Here is an 18,121-nt window from a genome sequence, read left to right as displayed (position 1 = left end):
ATGTCAGCTCTTTTGAATGCCTGTATCAAATCTACACTCACCGCGTGAAGTGGTAACTTGTTCCAAAGGTTGACGACTTTCTATGAAAAAAAAATTCCTGACATCTAGCCTAGTTCTATGCTTACCTAACGTTCATTCATATCCCTGGTTCTCCCTCACCTAGTTAACTCAAATACCCTATCCACATGGATCAAATATAATCCTTTCATTATTTTAAAGAACTCAATCAAATCTCCCCAAAGTTCATACTTTTCTATGGTTAAAAAGCCTCAGCTCTCTAAGCCTGTCATGTAACTGAAAGCCTTTAAACTAGGTATCAATCTGAACTTTTCCAGGGCCTCGATATCACCTATCACAGTAATCTAGATGAGCCCTAACCAAGGTCATTTACAAGGACAGTATAATGTTTTTTATTTTGTATTTGATCATCTTGGCAATACTTACTAGTATTTTATTTGCTTTTGCTTTTGCAAGTAGAGTACTGGTCGTGAACTTTCAGAGATTCATGTACTATAACATCTAGATCTTTCTCCTGACTGTATGGTGTACATATGTTCGCCATTAGCTGTACTTAGGTGAATAACACTGCATTTATCTATATTAAATGACATCTGTCAGATGCAGGCCCATTCCAGCTCATCTAGATCGGCTTGTAATCTATTTTTCTCATCTAAGGTCCTAATACCTGCACAAATCTTTGTATCATCCTCAAACTTGCAGATAGTTCACCCAACACCTTCATACAGATCATTGATAAAGACTGTGAAGAGCAACGGCTCTAACACTGATCCCTGCGGGACTCTACTAGTAACTGATCCCAATGCAGAACCAATGCTAATAATAACCTTCTGCCTACGAGATTGCGTCCAATTCCTTATCCAGACGAAATTATGTCTAGCAATCTCAATGAAGTGTTTGATACAACACAAGATTTAAAAAAAGAAATAAGAGGGGCAAAGAGAGAGTATGAGAATAGATTAGCGGCTAACATAAAAGTCTTTTATAAACATATAAATAGTTAAAGGGTAGTCAAGGGAAGGCTGGGCCCGATTAAGGAAAAAAAAGATCTTCTTGTAGAGGCAGAGGATATGGCTGAGGTAATAAATGTATACTCCACATCGATCTTCACTAGAGAAGAGGACGCTACCAGTGTAGCAGTAAAGGAGGAGGTAGTCGCTATATTGGAGAGGATAAAAATAGATAAAGAGGGGGTTCTTAAAAGGTTAGCAGTACTCAAAGTAGAAAAGTTACCTGGCCCAGATGGGATACATCCTAGGTTACTGAGGGAAGTATGGGGGAAAATTACGGCGGGTCTGGCCACAATCTTCCAATCCTCCTTAGATATGGGAGTGGTGCCAGAGGACCGGACGATTGCAAATGTTACATCCCTGTTCAAAAAAGAGAGGGATAAACCCAGCAATTACAGGCCAGTCAGCCTAACGTCGGTGGTGGGGAAACTTTTAGAGACAATAAGCCCAGACAAAATTAATTGGCACTTGGAAAAGTATGGGCTAATAAATGAAAGTCAGCACAGGTTTGTTAAAAGAAAATTGACTGGTGAAATGGGCAGACACATGGCAGATGAAATTTGTGAACTGGTACATTTTGGTAGGAAGAACGAGGAGAGGCAATATAAACTAAATGGTATAATTTTAAAGGGAGTTTAGGAACAGAGACACTTGGGGGTATAAGAACACAAATCTTTGAAGGTGGCAGGACAAGTTGAGAAGGCCGTTAAAAAAGCATATGGTATCCTTGGCTTTATTAATAGAGGCATAGTGTACAAAAGCAAGGAAGTTAAGCTAAGTCTTTATAAAACACTGGTTAGGCCTCAGCTGGAGTATTGTGTTCAATTCTGGGAACCACACTCCAGAAAGGATATCAAGACCATAGAGAGGGTGCAGAAAAGATTTACTAGATTGGTATCAGGGATGAGAGACTTCAGTTATGTGGAGAGACTGGAGAAGCTGGGAGTGTTTTCCTTAGAGCAGAGAAGGTTAAGAGAATATTTGATGGAGGTTTCAAAAACATGAATGGTTTTGACAGAGTAAATTAGGAAAAACTGTTTCCAGTGGCAGAAGGGTCAGTAACCAGAGGACACAGATTTAAGGTGATTGGCAAAAGAATCACAGGCGACATGAAACATTTTTTTAGGTAGTGAGTTGTTATGATTTGGAATGCATTGTCTGAAAGGGTGGTGGAAGCAGATTCAATAATAACTTTCAAAAGGGAATTGGTTAAATACTTGAAGGGAAAAAAATGACAGGGCAATGAGGAAAGAGCGGGGTGTGGGACTAACTGGATAGCTCTTACAAAGAGCCGGCACAGGCACAATGCACAGAATGGCCTCCTACTGTGCTGTACCATACTATGATACTATGCTGTAATGTATCAGGATCTGTGAAGCCACTTGCTCCTGCCTCACCTTGGGGAAACACCAATAGGAAGAAAAACACAAGATACTATACAACGCAATCAAAGTTAAGTAAGATCATCAGATGTTTTGTGCATTGTGGAGCTGCTTGGCAAATGTAGCTGCAGTGAGCAGGATGAAGAGAGTGAGTTTGAGAAGGAGAATAATAAATAGAGGATACTTTCAGCTGGAAAATCTGCATCTGAACATTGACTTCAATAACTTCAGACTTTACAACCTCCATTTATTTCCAGAAAGGTATGCTGGGGATGTGGACTGGGCTTGTTGGTATCCAAGGTCAGTTGATGCTCTGGATGTGGACCCCTCATCAGAACATAATGTGGGTTTCTGCGATGTTGGCCGTTTCTCCCTTCAGTGTTTCTGGAATTTTCTGTTTTCATTTCATTCTCCAGACTTTCCCATCTTTTTCACATTCTTTATTCTTCCAGTCTCCTTTTATTTCCCCAGTGAAACGATCTTTTATATCATTCAACAGGTTCCTGCTTTTCTATTCAGTAGTTTGCATGTCTTGGTCCGAGTGATAGAAGTATTTGTTGTCTCATTTCCTACTCGTCTTTTCCCGCCCGATAAAAGGGCTTGCTTACTTTTGATGATGAGGGGTACAGACCTGAAACATTAAGTTGGCTTTTCTCTTTAAAATGTTGACGTTTCTCTTTCCAGATATCCAGCACTTGCAGTTTTGTTTATTTTTTACAACCACAAACCACAATGGGGTTGTCCATTAAATCCAAGGATATATTCACTCAAAATGGGAGAAAATCAATTGTGTCGACCAATTTAAGAATGTTAATAACAAATCAAGGGAAAGTGCCAGAGATTTTTGACTTAACGACCAAAGTGGTACAGTAATCTTACATTGAGTCTACAGCACAGAAACAAGCCATTCGGCCCAAATGATCTATGCCGACAAATATTTATAATCTAGTTGTCCAGATACGTCGGCACTGTTCTTACATGGAGGAACCTGTAGCCATAGTGTGTAATGATGATGCACTCACAAGTCGATCTTTAATGTATACAGTAAAACGAGTCGAATCTAAAATATTTTCAGTGACTACTTCAGAAATTAAGCTTTATATTCAGTTATTTGTGCCAACGGCTAAAATAGCTCATATTTGATCTCGCCGGGCTTACTGTGATAAAGAGATAAGCAATATGCTACGTGTCTAAACACATTTGAAATATAACCTGTACTTTCCCCTCCCCACCCAACAAAACAAAGCTTATCTGATGTACTTTCAACCACGGCCGCGAGAATATCCCCAGTCTGCAGTTGAGTGCTGTCGCCCTCATTAAATTGCTGTAACCTGGGATTCAGGGATCAGTCACAGCTGCAGCGTCACGAGCCGCTGGTTGAACTCGCGAGGAAGAAGTTTTCCTTTAAAGTTGTCATTCGTGAGCAAATTCGCTTCCTGAACATCACGATGTCCAGAATGCTGAGCATTGATTTGCCAGATATTGAGGTAAGAGGTACTCAGAGTTATGCTTCGAACTTATAATTTCTGTTTTGTGTATGTATTTCTATGTTTTGGGTTCTTATAGTAGTGAGGTGACTACTTTGTTACGGAAGGTTTAGATGCCTGAAACAAGCAGATGTTTTGTCCGATATTAGGTCAGATGTGTTCAGTTGAATTCTTGTCGTCCTACCCCCTGTGTGGTGCGTGTCCTGGCCTGTCCTGTTGATAACAGTAGAATGGGATGTGGCTATATTTTGGAAGCATAAAATTACTTGAGAATCATAGAATGGTTATAGCACGGAAGGAGGCCATTCGGCCCGTCGAGTCTGTGGCGGATTTTTTTTTATTAGTTTGTGGGATGTGGGTGTCGTTGGCAAGGCCAGCATTTATTGCCCATCCCTAATTGCTCTTGAGAAGGTGGTGGTGAGCCGCCGCCTTGAACTGCTGCAGTCCGTGTGGTGAGGGTTCTCCTACAGTGCTGTTAGGTAGCGAGATCCAGGATTTTGACCCAGTGATGATGAAGGAATGTCGATATATTTCCAAGTTGGGATGTGTGTGTGACCAAGAGGGGAACGTGTAGGTGGTGGTGTTCCCATGTGCCTGCTGCCCTTGTCCTTCTAGGTGGTAGAGGTTGCAGGTTTGGGAGGTGCTGTCGAAGAAGCCTTGGCGAGTTGCTGCTGTGCATCCTGTGGATGGTACACACTGCAGCCACTGTGCGCCGGTGGTGGATAGGGTGCCAATCAAGTGGGCTGCTTTGTCCTGGATGGAGTCGAGCTTCTTGAGTGTTGGAGCTGCGAGCAAGTGGAGAGTATTCCATCACACTCCTGACTTGTGCCTTCTAGACAGTGGAAAGGCTTTGGGGAGTCAGGAGGTGAGTCACTCGCAGCAGAATACCCAGCCTCTAACCTGCTCATGTAGCCACAGTATTTATGTGGCTGGTCCAGTTAAGTTTCTGGTCAATGGTGACCCCCAGGATCGTGATAGGGGGATTCGGTGATGGTAATGCCGTTGAATGTCATGGGGAGGTGGTTAGACTCTCTTGTTGGAGTTGGTCATTGCCTGGTGCAAATGTTACTTGCCACTTATCAGCCCAAGCCTGGATGTTGTCCAGGTCTTGCTGCATGTGGGCACGGACTGCTTCATTATCTGAGGGGTTGCGAATGGAATGAACACTGTGCAATCATGAGCGAACATCCCCATTTCTGACCTTATGATGGAGGGAAGGTCATTGATGAAGCAGCTGAGGATGTTTGGGCCTAGGACACTGCCCTGAGAACCTCCTGCAGCAATGTCCTGGGGCTGAGATGATTGGCCTCCAACAACCACTACCATCTTCCTTTGTGCTAGGTATGACTCCAACCACTGGAGAGCTTTCCCCGATTCCCATTGACTAGGGCTCCTTGGTGTCGCACTCGGTCAAATGCTGCCTTGATGTGAAAGGCAGTCACTCTCACCTCACCTCTGGAATTCAGCTCTTTTGTCCATGTTTGGACCAAGGCTGTAATTAGGTCTGGAATCAAGCGGTCCTGGTGGAACCTAAACTGACTATCGGTGAGCAAGTGCTGCTTAATAGCACTGTCGACGACCCCTTCCATCACTTTGCTGATGATTGAGAGTAGACTGGGGTGTTAATTGGCTGGATTGGATTTGTCCTGCTTTTTGTGGACTGGACATACCTGGGCAATTTTTGCACATTGTTGGGTAGATGCTAGTGTTGTAGCTGTACTGGAATAGCTTGGCTAGAGGCTCGGCTGGTTCTGGAGCACAAGCCTTCAGCACTACAGCCGGGATGTTGTCGGGGGCCCATAGCCTTTGCTGTATCCAATGCACTCAGCCATTTCTTGATATCGTGCTGGAGTGAATCGAATTGGCTGAAGACTGGCTTCTGTCATGGTGGAGATATCGGGAGGAGGCCAAGTTGAATCATCCACTCGGCACTTCTGGCTGAAGTGCTGAGCAAGTGCAAGAGCAATCCAGTTAGTCCCACTCCCGTGCTCTATCCCTGTGGCCCTGCAAATTTTTTCCCTTCAAGTACTTATCCAATTCCCTTTTGAAAGCCACGATTGAATCTGCCTCCACCACCCCCTCAGGCAGTGCATTCCAGATCACAATACTCGCTGTGTTTTTTTTTAAAGTTTTTTTTCTCATGTTGCCTTTGGTTCGTTTGCCAATCACCTTAAGTCTAGTTCTTGACCCCTCTGCCAATGGGAACAATTTCTCTCTATCTACTCTGTCCAGATGCTTCTTCATTTTGAATATCCCTATCAAATCTCCTCTCAACCTTCTCTGCTCTAAGGAGAACAACGCCAGCTTCTCCAGTCTATCCATGTAACTGAAGTCCCTCATCCCTGGAATCATTCTAGTAAATCTTTTCTGCATCCTCTCTAAGGCCTTCACATCTTTCCTAAAGTGCAGTGCCCAGAATTGGATACAATGCTTTAGTTGTGGCTGAACAAGTGTTTTATAAAGGTTCAACATAACTTCCTTGCTTTTGTACTCTATGCCTCTATTTATAAAGCCATGTACTCCGTAAGCTTTTTTAACTGCTTTCTCAACCTGTCCTGCCACCTTCAAAGATTTGTGCACATGTACCCCGAGGTCTCTCTGTTCCTGCACCCCTTTTAGAATTGTACCCTTTAGTTTATATTTCCTGTCCTCGTTCTTCCTACCAAAATGTATCAATTTACACTTTTCTGCGTTGAATTTCATCTGCCACGTGTCCACCCATTCCACCAGCCTGTCTCTATCCTCCTGAAGTCTTTTACATTTCCAAGTTTTATGTCATCTGCAAATTTGGAAATTGTGCCCTGCACACCCAAGTCCAAGTCATTAACATATATCCAGAAAAGCAGTGGTCCTAGTACCGACCCCTGGGGAACATCATTGTATACTCCCTCTGAGTAACAAACGCTCACCACTACACTCTGTTTCCTATTACTTAGCCAATTTCGTATCCTTGCTACCACTGCCCCCTTTATTTCATGGGCTTCAACTTTGATGACAAGCCTATTATGCGGCACTTTATCAAATGCGTTTTGGAAGTCCATGTCAACCGCATTGCCCTCGTTGATGAGAGCGATATTAATAGATTAAGTGAATGGGCAAAACTGTGGCAAACAGATTTCACTGTAGGCAAGTGTGAGGTCATCCATTTTGGACCTAAAAAGGATAGACCAGAGAAATTCTAAATGGTGATAAGCTCAAAACAGTGGAGGTCCAAAGAGATTTGGTGTACATGGATCATTAAAATGTCATGGACAGAAACAGAAAATAATCAAAAGGGCTAATGGAATACTGGCCATTATGTCTAGAGGACTAGAATACATGTGGGTAGAAGTTATACTACAGCTATACAAACACCTGGAGTACTGTGTTCAGTTCTGGGCACTGCACTTTAGGAAGGATATATTGGCCTTGGAGGGAGTGCAGCGTAGATTTACTAGAATGATGCCTGGACTCCAAGGGTTAAGTTACGAGGTGAGATTACACAAACTAGAGTTGTATTCCCTGGAATTTAGAAGATTAAGGGGTGATTTGATCAAAGTTTTTAAGATATTAAGGGGAACTGATAGGGTGGATAGAGAGAAACTATTTCTGCTATTTGGGGAGTCTAGGATTAGGGGACATAGCCTAAATTAGAGCCAGGACTTTCAGGAGAGAAGTTAGGAAACATATCTACACACAAAGGGTGGTAGAAGTTTGGAACTCTCTTCTGCAAATGGCAGTTGATGCTGGCTCTATTAATTTTAAATCTGAGATTGATAGATTTTTGTTAACCAAAGATATTAAGGGATGTGGGGCTAAGGCAGGTATATGGACTTAGGTCACAGATCAGCCGTGATTTCATTGATTGGCTAAACAGGCTCGAGGGGCCAAAAGGCATACTCCTCTTCCTATGACTCTTACTTCTGGAGTCTCCCAAGGATCTATCCTTGGCACCTTCCTATTTCTCATCTACATACTGCCCCTTAGCGATGTCATCCAAAAATACAACAGGTTCTACATGTATGCTGATGACACCTAGCTCCACCTCACCACTAACTCTCTCTCGACCACTCCAATGCCTTTGTGTTGTCAGCCTGCTTGTTTGACATCCAGCTGCAATTTCCTCCAATTAAATATTGGGAAAACCAAAGCCATTGTCTATGGCCCCCACCACGAACTCTGTTCCTTCACCACTGATTCTATCTCCCTCCCTGGTCACTGACTCAGGGTAAAGCGAACTGTTTACGATCTTGGCGTCCTATTTGACATCTCGGTTAAACTACCGACCCCCATATCCTCTCTATTACAAAGGCCACCTACTTCCACCTCTGTAATATGCCCTAGTTAAACTGAAGTCAATAGGGATCGGGGGAAAATACTTCAGTGGCTGGAGTCATACCTGGCACAAAGGAAAGTGGTTGTTGGAGGCTAAACATCTCTGCCATAGGCAATCACTACAGGAGCACCCCAGGGTAGTGTGCTGGACCCAACCATCTTCAGATGCTTCATCAATTTTCTTCCCACGATAATGAGGTCAGAAGTGGGGCTGTTCACTGATGATTGCTCAGCTTTATTTGCAGTTCCCCAGATAATGAAACAGTCTATGCACTTATGCAGCAAGACTTGGACAAGACCCAGGCTTGGGCTGATAAGTGGCAAATAATATTCATGCCACACAAGTACCATGGAATGACTCTTTCCAACAGGGAGAATTTATCCACCTCCCCTTGTCATTCAATAGCATTACCATTGTCGAGTTTCCCCCCCATTAACCATTGACTGGAAGCTCAACAGTACAAGCCACAAAAATGCCGTGGCTACTAGAGCAGGTCAATGTGGCAAGTATTTTGTGGCGAGTGGCTCACCTCTTGATTTCCCCAAATCCTTTCCAAAGCTTATAAGCCACAAATCAGGAGTGTGATGGAACACTCTCCACTTGCCTGGATGGGTGTAGCTGCAACAAGGAACATAGGAACAGGAGTAGGCCATTCAGCCCCTCATGCCTGCTCCACCATTTGATAAGATCATGGCTGATCTGTGATCTAACTCCATATACCTGCCTTTGGCCCATATCCCCTAATACCTTTGGTTGCCAAAAAGCTATCTATCTCACATTTAAATTTAGCAATTGAGCTAGTATCAATTGCCGTTTGCAGAAGAGAGTTCCAAACTTCTACCACCCTTTGTGTGTAGAAATGTTTTCTAATCTCACTCCTGAAAGGTCTGGCTCTAATTTTTAGACTGCCCCCTACTCCTAGAATCCCCAACCAGCGGAAATAGTTTCTCTCTATCCACCCTATCCGTTCCCCTTAATATCTTATAAACTTCGATCAGATCATCCCTTAACCTTCGAAACTCCAGAGAATACAACCCCAATTTGTGTAATCTCTCCTCTTAACTTAACCCTTGAAGTCCAGGTATCATTCTAGTAAACCTACGCTGCACTCCCTCCAAGGCCAATATGTCCTTCCAATGGTGCGGTGCCCAGAACTGCTCACAGTACTCCAGGTGCGGTCCAACCAGGGTTTTGTATAACTGCAGCATAACTTCTGCCCCCTTGTACTCCAGTCCTCTAGATATAAAGGCCAACATTCCATTAGCCTTATTGATTATTTTCTGCACCTGTTCATGACACTTCAATGATCTATGTACCTGAACCCCTAAGTCCCTTTGGACATCCACTGTTTTTAACTTTTTACCATTTAGAAAGTACCCTGTTCTATCCTTTTTTGATCCAAAGTGGATGACCTCACATTTGTCTACATTGAATTCCATTTGCCACAGTTTTGCCCATTCACCTAATCTATCAATATCCCTTTGGAATTTTATGTTTTCATCCACACTGCTTACAATGCCACCAATCTTTGTGTCATCGGCAAACTTAGATATGAGACTTTCTGTGCCTTCATCTAAGTCATTAATAAATATTGTGAATAATTGAGGCCCCAAGACAGATCCCTGCGGGACTCCACTAGTCACATCCTGCCAAAGTGAGTACTTACCCATTATCCCTACTCTCTGTCGCCTTTCGCTCAGCCAACTTCCTAACCAAGTCCATACTTTTCCCTCGATTCCATGGGCTTCTATCTTAGCTAACAGTCTCTTATGTGGGACCTTATCAAATGCCTTCTGGAAGTCCGTATAAATAACATCCATTGACATTCCCCTGTCCACTACTTTAGTCACCTCTTCAAAAAATTCAATTAGGTTTGTCAGGTACGACCTACCTTTCACAAATCCATGCTGGTTCTCTCTGATTAACTGAAAATTCTCGAGGTGTTCATTCACCCTATCCTTAATTATAGACTCTAACATTTTCCCCGCAACAGATGTTAGGCTAACTGGTCTATAATTCCCCGGTTTCCCCCTCTCTCCTTTCTTAAAAAGCAGAGTGACGTGCAATTTTCCAATCTGGAGGGACAGTTCCTGAATGTGGAGAACTTTGAAAGATTATAGTTAGGGCATCTGCAATGTGCTCACCTACTTCCTTTAAAACCCTGGGATGGAAACCATCTGGTCCTGGGGATTTGTCACTCTCGTGCTATTATTTTCTTCATTACTGTTGCTTTACTTATGTTAATTTTATCGAGTCCCTGTCCCCGATTCAATATTAGAAGCTCGACACCATCCAGAACATAACAGTCTGCCTGATCAGCACTTCACCCACTAACCTAAACATCCACTATCTCCATCACTGGTACACTGTGGCTATAGTATGTACTATCTGCAGGATGCAATGTAGCAACTCGCAGCAGCCCCAAAACCATGACCTCCATCACCTAGAGGACAAGGGCAGCAGGTGCATGGGAACACTCATCTCCAAATTCCCTTCCATATCACACACCATCATGACTTGAACATATATTGCCGTTCCTTCATCGTTTCATTGTTGTTGGATCGAAATCCTGGAGCTCACCAGCTAATAGCAATGTGGGAGCACCATCACCACATGGACTGCAGTGGTTCAAGAAGAAGGCTCACTGCAATCTTCTCCAGAGCAATAAATGCCGGTCTTGCCAGCAACACCCACATCCCAAGAATAAACAAAAAAAATTTACTTTTTTTTTAGACTGATGGTGAAGTTACAGTTTGAGCTCTTAATTTGCATTAGTCACTACCGCTGCTCACAAGAACAGAAATGTCTTGGAGCTAATGTTGTTCCAGTCAGGTTTCATTTTGACTGGGCCATTTTCCAAAACATACTGGCACTTGTTCATCCCACGGGTACTACAATTGGATACCTTAACACCAGTATAGAGTAGCCATGACAGGTGGTTCAATAATTTCTCAGTTTGAGGGGGGAACGGACGTCACTTGGCACTTGCACCAGAAGGCCTAACAAATATCTAGGATACAAACAGAAAATGCTGGAGAAGCTCAGCAAGTTGGGCAGCATCTGTGGAGAAAATATCTGGGATCTGGTTTGACATTAACACCAGTAATGTGTGGTAATTGTTTTTAAAAATGTGATCCCAATATGTGTAAATAATTGGATATGACCACAACATGTGGAAGTAAGTGTTCACCTCTCTGAATTGCTATTGACTTGTATTGCAAACTTCTGCCTTCCATGTAGCCATGGGGCACTGTTTGACAGTGGCATTAATCAGTCAATATCTTCTGTATCCACTTATTCAAGACAGGCAAACCTTTCATAAGTGGTGTACTTGTAGAAATCCTCATAATTGATTATATCCACAATACTTGTAGGTCTTGCTTTTGTTCATTTTAAGTGATGAACATTTATTTGTATATTGAAGGCTTACCTATGTGCTGTGTATGATTTCATTTTGCTTTTCCTAGTTTGCTTGGTTTACATGCCTGCCAGTAAAATTATGTGCAATAGTAAAAGTATTTTTTTAACTTGTACTGAATTGTATTGGGATTGTTTTTTTCATAGGTGTGACATTTGAACTGTAGGCAATTAAAGCAAGAATTTAGTAAAATCAATGGTTATGAAGTTTGTAATTTTCAGATAAAGGTGTTGAAGCTATGTATTCATCTGCAAGAACAAATGCTGAATAATCCACATTTGGTTTGCAGCACTCTGGGACTAGTGTAGTCAAAAGGCAAGCAATTGAGTATAGTATCTCATGCATATCCTGTTAACATGAGTTGCAAGTATTTATAGATGTTTTTGTTGGATCATAGGGCTGGAGGGAGTGGTGCAACTTTGCAGACAATATTAAAATAGGCCTAGTAACTAATTCACTGCTGGAGTTCGTGATAGAACCGTGTCAACTTTTAAGAATAGATTAGACAGGTGGTTGAAGAAAAGGGGATAAAGGGATATTGGAACAGAGTGGGCATGTGGGATTAGGACTGCTGCTTGTGAGGAGGATGAACATCAACATAGCCTGTTTCCATCTTGTAATTTCCATGTAATCTTCCCTACCCCATACATTTCTCTGCCTTTCACTTTTCTTGACAAAACCCCACCCCCTTTCATTCATTCTATAGTTTCTCCTTTTCCTCCCTGTCCCCCTCCCCTAACAAGCTGCTCATGTTGATGAAGCCCACTACCTGCTCCTTGATTCCACATGCCTAGCCCAGCTCCATAACTTGCAGAAATAATCATCCTAACCCTATCCTCTGACACTGTCTCCACCTTCTTCAAAAGCACTAATATTATCCCTTTCCTTTTTTTAAAGAAAGAAATACTTTCAACTGCTGCCTTCTCTTCGACCTTTCCTTTTTCTCCAATCTTTGGATGCATTGCCATCTCTCAACTGCTCTCCCAGCATTCCCTATTTGAGATCCTTCCGTCTGACTTTTGCCCCATCCTCAGCACTCAAACTACCAGATCAAAGTTAAACTGTGTCCAGTTCAACAGTGGCCATGATTCTGGACACTCAAGTGCTGGTAAACCCTAAGACCATTCCATCAATACAGTGACCCCACAACCCTTTCCTCTCTTCCCCCACCTCCTTGCTGCAAAAGCCAAGTACTCTCTTCCCAGTGCTACAAAACCGCAGGATCCAAACTGCATTACTGACAAACTTCAGCACGCACCACCTCACCCCCACCCCCCCACCCCCCTGCTAAAGTCCAGGACTGCAAAATGTCAGCACCTCCACCACAGTCGAGTCAAAAATCAGGACCCTAATTCTGTCAAACTCTGGGACCAGCACTGCACTATAGAGATTTGCATGTTAAAATGTCAACAGGTAGTTGCAAAATGTCTATTTAAACTAGTTTTACTTTTGACCGTGAGCAGAATAATAACATGGAGAATGCGATTTACTGGATATGACCTAGGTTTTCTTGCACTTTCCTGTTCCCAAGTTAAACATTTTTCAAAGTTAACCTGTAACATGTATTAATAGGAATTATCTGAATAGGTAAGGCTTTAACTCTGAATAAGACATATGTTGCAATGCGAGTTACTAAACTATCGAATCAGTGAAAACATATGACTGTCCACCCAATCACTTGTTGTTCTTTGAACTAAGTATGCAAGCTACTGGTGTACTTCATGGTGTAAAGCACATTTGTTATTTGATGCAGAACACAGTTTCTTTTGAACTATGAACTTATCCACTCCACTTGTTGTTTAATGAATTCTCAGATACCTTGGTATACTGTACTGAAGCTATCGGGGAGCTGAACAAATTTGGTTCAATCTTAATTCTTGGGTCCAAGTTTTGTACTGTTAATTGTTTTATTGCTATAAATGGATTATACTAAATGTACTTTGAGAGACTGTGTATTCATGGAGACATTTATTATGTACTAACAAATCTACATTTAATTAGAAAGTAAACTGTAGTTAGAAGATTTTTGTCTTCATTAGTAAGTCAGACTACGGTTGGCATTGTCAGCATCAAGCACACGAGGTTGAGTATAATATATAACCAGATAGAGGTTAACGACTTTCTACTCTGCCCTAGTAATATGTTTTCTCACCTCTGATGAAGATAAACCTCTCATCCCACTTACTGTAACAGCTTCGTACTTCAAGGGAGGTTAAGACTCAGGTTCACAAGCTCCTTTTGATCCAACCTGTGAAGCCTCTGCCAGTTCTTTTTGTGTGCAACACTTGTTTGGAAGCCTTAGCTTTTTAGATTTCCTGGGCCTGCAAGACTGAACAAGGCTGCTTTCTGCTCTAAATCAATCAATTGGGGAGCAGCTGTTTTTTCTGAAGTCTGGAACATGTCTTCACTAGTTCTCCAGGCCTGGGAACTTTAAAGGGCTACCTGAAGCTTCCAAGTTTTCAAGCTTCAGGTTAGATGAGCAGAGAGTAGGGAGAACTTTTTTGTGTATGAGAGTGTCTCATTTCTGTTTGATCACATGTATCTGGTTCTAGGCCCAAAAGCTTGGATATCTCTCTACTTTCTGTTGTAGTCTAACTGTACATATAGCTATAGGTACAGCTGATGCAATACTCCTAGCTGATCCTGGTGCTCAAATTAGTTTCCATTGGCCCAGAATTTGCTGTCAAAATAATGGTGAGGCTAATGGTGCTCACTGTTATTTATGTGCAAATCACACAACTTCAGGCGAGGGCAGATGCGTGGTTAAACATGGTAATCCAAAATGCTCCGCTGTTAACTTTGCGAAAATGGCATCTTGCTGTTTGCCTCACCAGTCAAATACATTGAACGGTGTGAAGTTCCTGTAGTTGCACGGTGGATCTTAACTAAACTTGATGAGGTGTTTCTGTTCATCAGACATCATTACTTTACATTTTTTTTAGATGGGTAATTGGAAACAATACATGCAACTGCATGGGGCATAAACCATAACCATTTTACTAAAGTTGAGTATTTGACTTTTCCTATAACTAAATGCCGAAGTATTCATCAATAACTAAGACTTAGACAGGAAATGTTTCTGAACAAACTAGCAGAGACCTCGCTACTGTGATTCATTCCCACCCCAGTATTTATGTGCAATTTTTACTACATTACTAAACGTGTCTAAAGCTGTCATCATTTATACGAGTGGAAATAAACAACCCTGGTAAATCGGTTTGATAACTTTCTGTTCGTTACCAGTTGATTATACAGCTACTTGGTGAGAATCCATTCCTTTGGAGGAGATGTTAAGCATCTCGTTTGCTTTCTCACTTTGGATGTTCAAGACTCCAGAGGCATTGTTTGAAGAAGAGCAAGGAATTTCTTTAGTGTTCTGGCTGATACTACTTCAGTGAATGTCATAATTTTAAAAAGGAACTTATTGTTTATTTGTGGATGTTGCTGATGGAGAATACCTGCCATGTTTTCCCATGTAACAGTCACTGCATTTCAAAAGTCATTCATTTTGTGAAGCATTTTGAGATACTTTGAAGTCATTTATATAAATGCAAGTGTTTTATGTTGTAACCCTTGTGTATACCGTACATACCTCCTATAAACAATGGTTCTGAGAGTGCTTTAGTCACGCATGATAAATGACCTACTTTCCAACTTTAGTCTTTTTTTAAAGGAAGGTGCTAAATTGCTGAACACAATTTTTGGTGTGACAACAAAATGGATTTTTAAAAATTTGCTGTATAATTTGACATCTAATGATTTAAATAAATATCCAGACTGCAGTAATGCACATATGTTACAGTTTCTTACAGCTTCTACATGAGGCTTTCTCTAATCTGATGTAACATACTGAAGCCAGAAATTAATAAGGCATATCAGTGAATCATGTCCAATATCCGTCCGTCCGTCCGTCTGTCGATCGAGGACATGCCCTGCAGTTCTGTCAACTAATTTGTATGCTTTATATTGTCAGGTTGTTGGACAGTATGGGCTACAAGAAGATTACTATATGGTGAGCAGAACATTGTGCTCTTGTTCATTGACCTAGTCATGAACCAGCACTCTTGAAGTGGGAATTGTTTTTATAATGAAACCTGAGAGCACTATGAAATATTTTAGGCACTATCAGGAGAGATGGAGGAAGGGATGATTCATTCACTGCCTGTGAATACAAATTTAATCATTTTTAATATCTGCTTCAAATTAATGTCACCCTAGAGTTTCTGTTAGCAAAATTGGGGTATATCATTGACGTGGTGGAATTTCACCCATGAAAAAGACACTAGCTAATGTTTCTTGCCTCAACATTTATTGTTTTTGGTGGGATCTCCTGGGGATTCTGCCTGGAGGGCTGTTGGAAGAAGGGAAATTGGTGTGTGGTACAGCATGTGCAGAAATAAGACAAAATGTAAGTAATTACAAAGCTTGACTGATTTCCATCTACTGTAAGAATTATGCTAACAATTAAGCTACCTACACATGTAATACTGGAAAATTGGGGCCTCTGGGTGAAGGAATGGGAACATTAAAAGGACCTGGTGGCTTCCTTTTTACAAAGAAGTGTCTGGACTCCAGTTGGACCAAAGGATTGATACATGATCCACAGTCACAGCGCTGAAGTGTGTGTCTGTTGGGGAAAGGGGAAACAGAAAGGGAATGGATCCTGCTACTCAATTACAGTGCCCTGTCATACTGGCACTATGCATGGAGAAGGTGATTCACTAGCTTGCTTTAGCAAGCAGTAATTCTCTGACTTGCTTGATGCATCTGTGTACAGCTGATATTGATTAATGTTAGTGATTTCTCCAAAGGCAGCCTGGAGAGACCCTCTAACAAAAATTCAGGGTAGGGGCTGCACAGCGCTGGAGGTGCAGTTCCAATGGTGGAGTTGGTTGCAGCATGTGACATGTTTTGTAACTGGGGGTACCAGTGGGTGGGTGCCATATACCTTGTGACTTTTTTTATACATGAAATGAACCTTCACACACACTGTAATTGCAATGACTGCGAGGAGCTCACATGACGACGCTAAGCCAGTCGGCTTTAATACTAGCCCTTGCAATGAAGTCAGGCAACCCCAAACGTTTTCTTCACTGTCTAGCTGGACTTTCTTAGTGGACGGCTATGTTTTCAGCTACTCGTTATTTTGGTACACACCACACGGTTTTTGTACTTCAATATTATCGCAAATCTGTTCTATTCGCGGGGACTTTTGAACAAGGTTCACACATCTTCCGCCTTGGGCTTGCCAAGAGCCTAATTCAGCTTTTTGGACATTCATCTATATGGCAGTCGCGCATTGTACACTTCGCGGACTTAATTCCAGCGTGTACTACTAGCGAAGCGAAGCCACGTTGGACTTTATCAAAGTAGTATCCGTAAACACACGAATGCGGGACTTTCTCCAGCTTTTATAATACCATTTCCCTTCAAATCTTGCCTACGGACCTTATATTTGTGTGAGCGAATATTAACATTAGCTTAAGTTCTTTATTCACCACATTGGTGCCCCCAACATGATCTGACAAGATTTTAGATCTGGACCCTACCAGAGTTTTACTTGGCTTAGACGTTATTTTCTTTTTGCTATTTATGAACTTTAGTTTAGATTACCTTTTTAGTCTAGGTTGAGTCATTTTTGACTTTTTCATCATGACCATGGATGCAGAAACATCTCTCACTCGGCAGGTTCCTGTGGCAGCAGTCAGCCTTAGACTGCTGCCCATTTGGTCCAACAACCCAACAATTTGATTCACCCAGGTGGAGGTGCAGTTCATGACTTAAGCATACTTGGTTGCCTGAGCTTTTATACCTCTAGTCATCGCCTCGCTACAACCTGAGATTGCCCAGGAGGTTAGAGATCTACTAATCAAACCCCCAATGGAGCGTCCTTATGAAGTAGTGAAGGAACAATTGGTGAAACACACTTCGGAGCAGAAACGTCTTCACCAACTACTGTTCTTGGAGGAGCTTGCGGATCGAACGCCTTCACAGCTTCAATGGCGCATGAAGCAGCTTTCAGGCCAGAACGTCCTGGCGGACAGTGTTTTAAAGCAGCTCTTAAAGGTTCCCCACCAGCGTCTCGCTTATCCTGGTGTCAATCAGCGACAGCGTCAAGATTGAACAACTTGCCAACATCGGTGATAAGGTCTTGGAAGTAGCTATACCGCCATCCTTCATCGCTACAGTGACCACTCCAACATCACTCGTGGGAGCAACTTCAGCTGGAAGTGAGGTGCACTGAGTCAGCTCACGTGTCGACAGACTCACGGCTCAAGTGCAAGCCTTGACCTGCCAGCTGCAAAAAGACTGTCAAAGCCTTGGTCGTGACCGAGACAGCTCGAAAGAGTGTAAAAGGTGGTCTTCGCGTAGCTTGAGTGCTCGACAGCATACTGGTACCACTGCTGTTTTGAGCCAGATGTCCACACGTGTACCCCTCCTTGCATGTATTTAGAGCAGCCAAGACTGAGTCAGGGAAATGACCAGGCCAG

General features: G+C 42.4%; 1 protein-coding gene across 2 annotated transcripts in view; it reads left to right on the top strand.

The window, feature by feature from the left end:
• The first annotated feature begins 3,678 nt into the window (after positions 1–3,678).
• The window catches only part of LOC137325178 (dihydropyrimidine dehydrogenase [NADP(+)]-like), a 598,790-nt gene continuing 584,347 nt past the window's right edge, over positions 3,679–18,121 (top strand). Inside the window, exon 1 of one of the 2 annotated variants that reach the window (XM_067989972.1) lies at positions 3,679–3,897. In XM_067989972.1, the coding sequence (XP_067846073.1) occupies positions 3,859–3,897 (39 nt within the window). In that variant the 5' untranslated portion in view covers positions 3,679–3,858. The remainder of the gene's footprint in view (positions 3,898–18,121) is intronic. The other variant, XM_067989971.1, reaches the window with a different exon arrangement.

The sequence above is a fragment of the Heptranchias perlo genome, chromosome 9, assembly GCF_035084215.1.
Source record: "Heptranchias perlo isolate sHepPer1 chromosome 9, sHepPer1.hap1, whole genome shotgun sequence".
In the NCBI taxonomy this organism is placed as follows: Eukaryota; Metazoa; Chordata; class Chondrichthyes; order Hexanchiformes; family Hexanchidae; genus Heptranchias; species Heptranchias perlo.
Note: the sequence above shows the minus strand (reverse complement) of the source record. Positions and strands in the feature narration are given on the sequence as shown.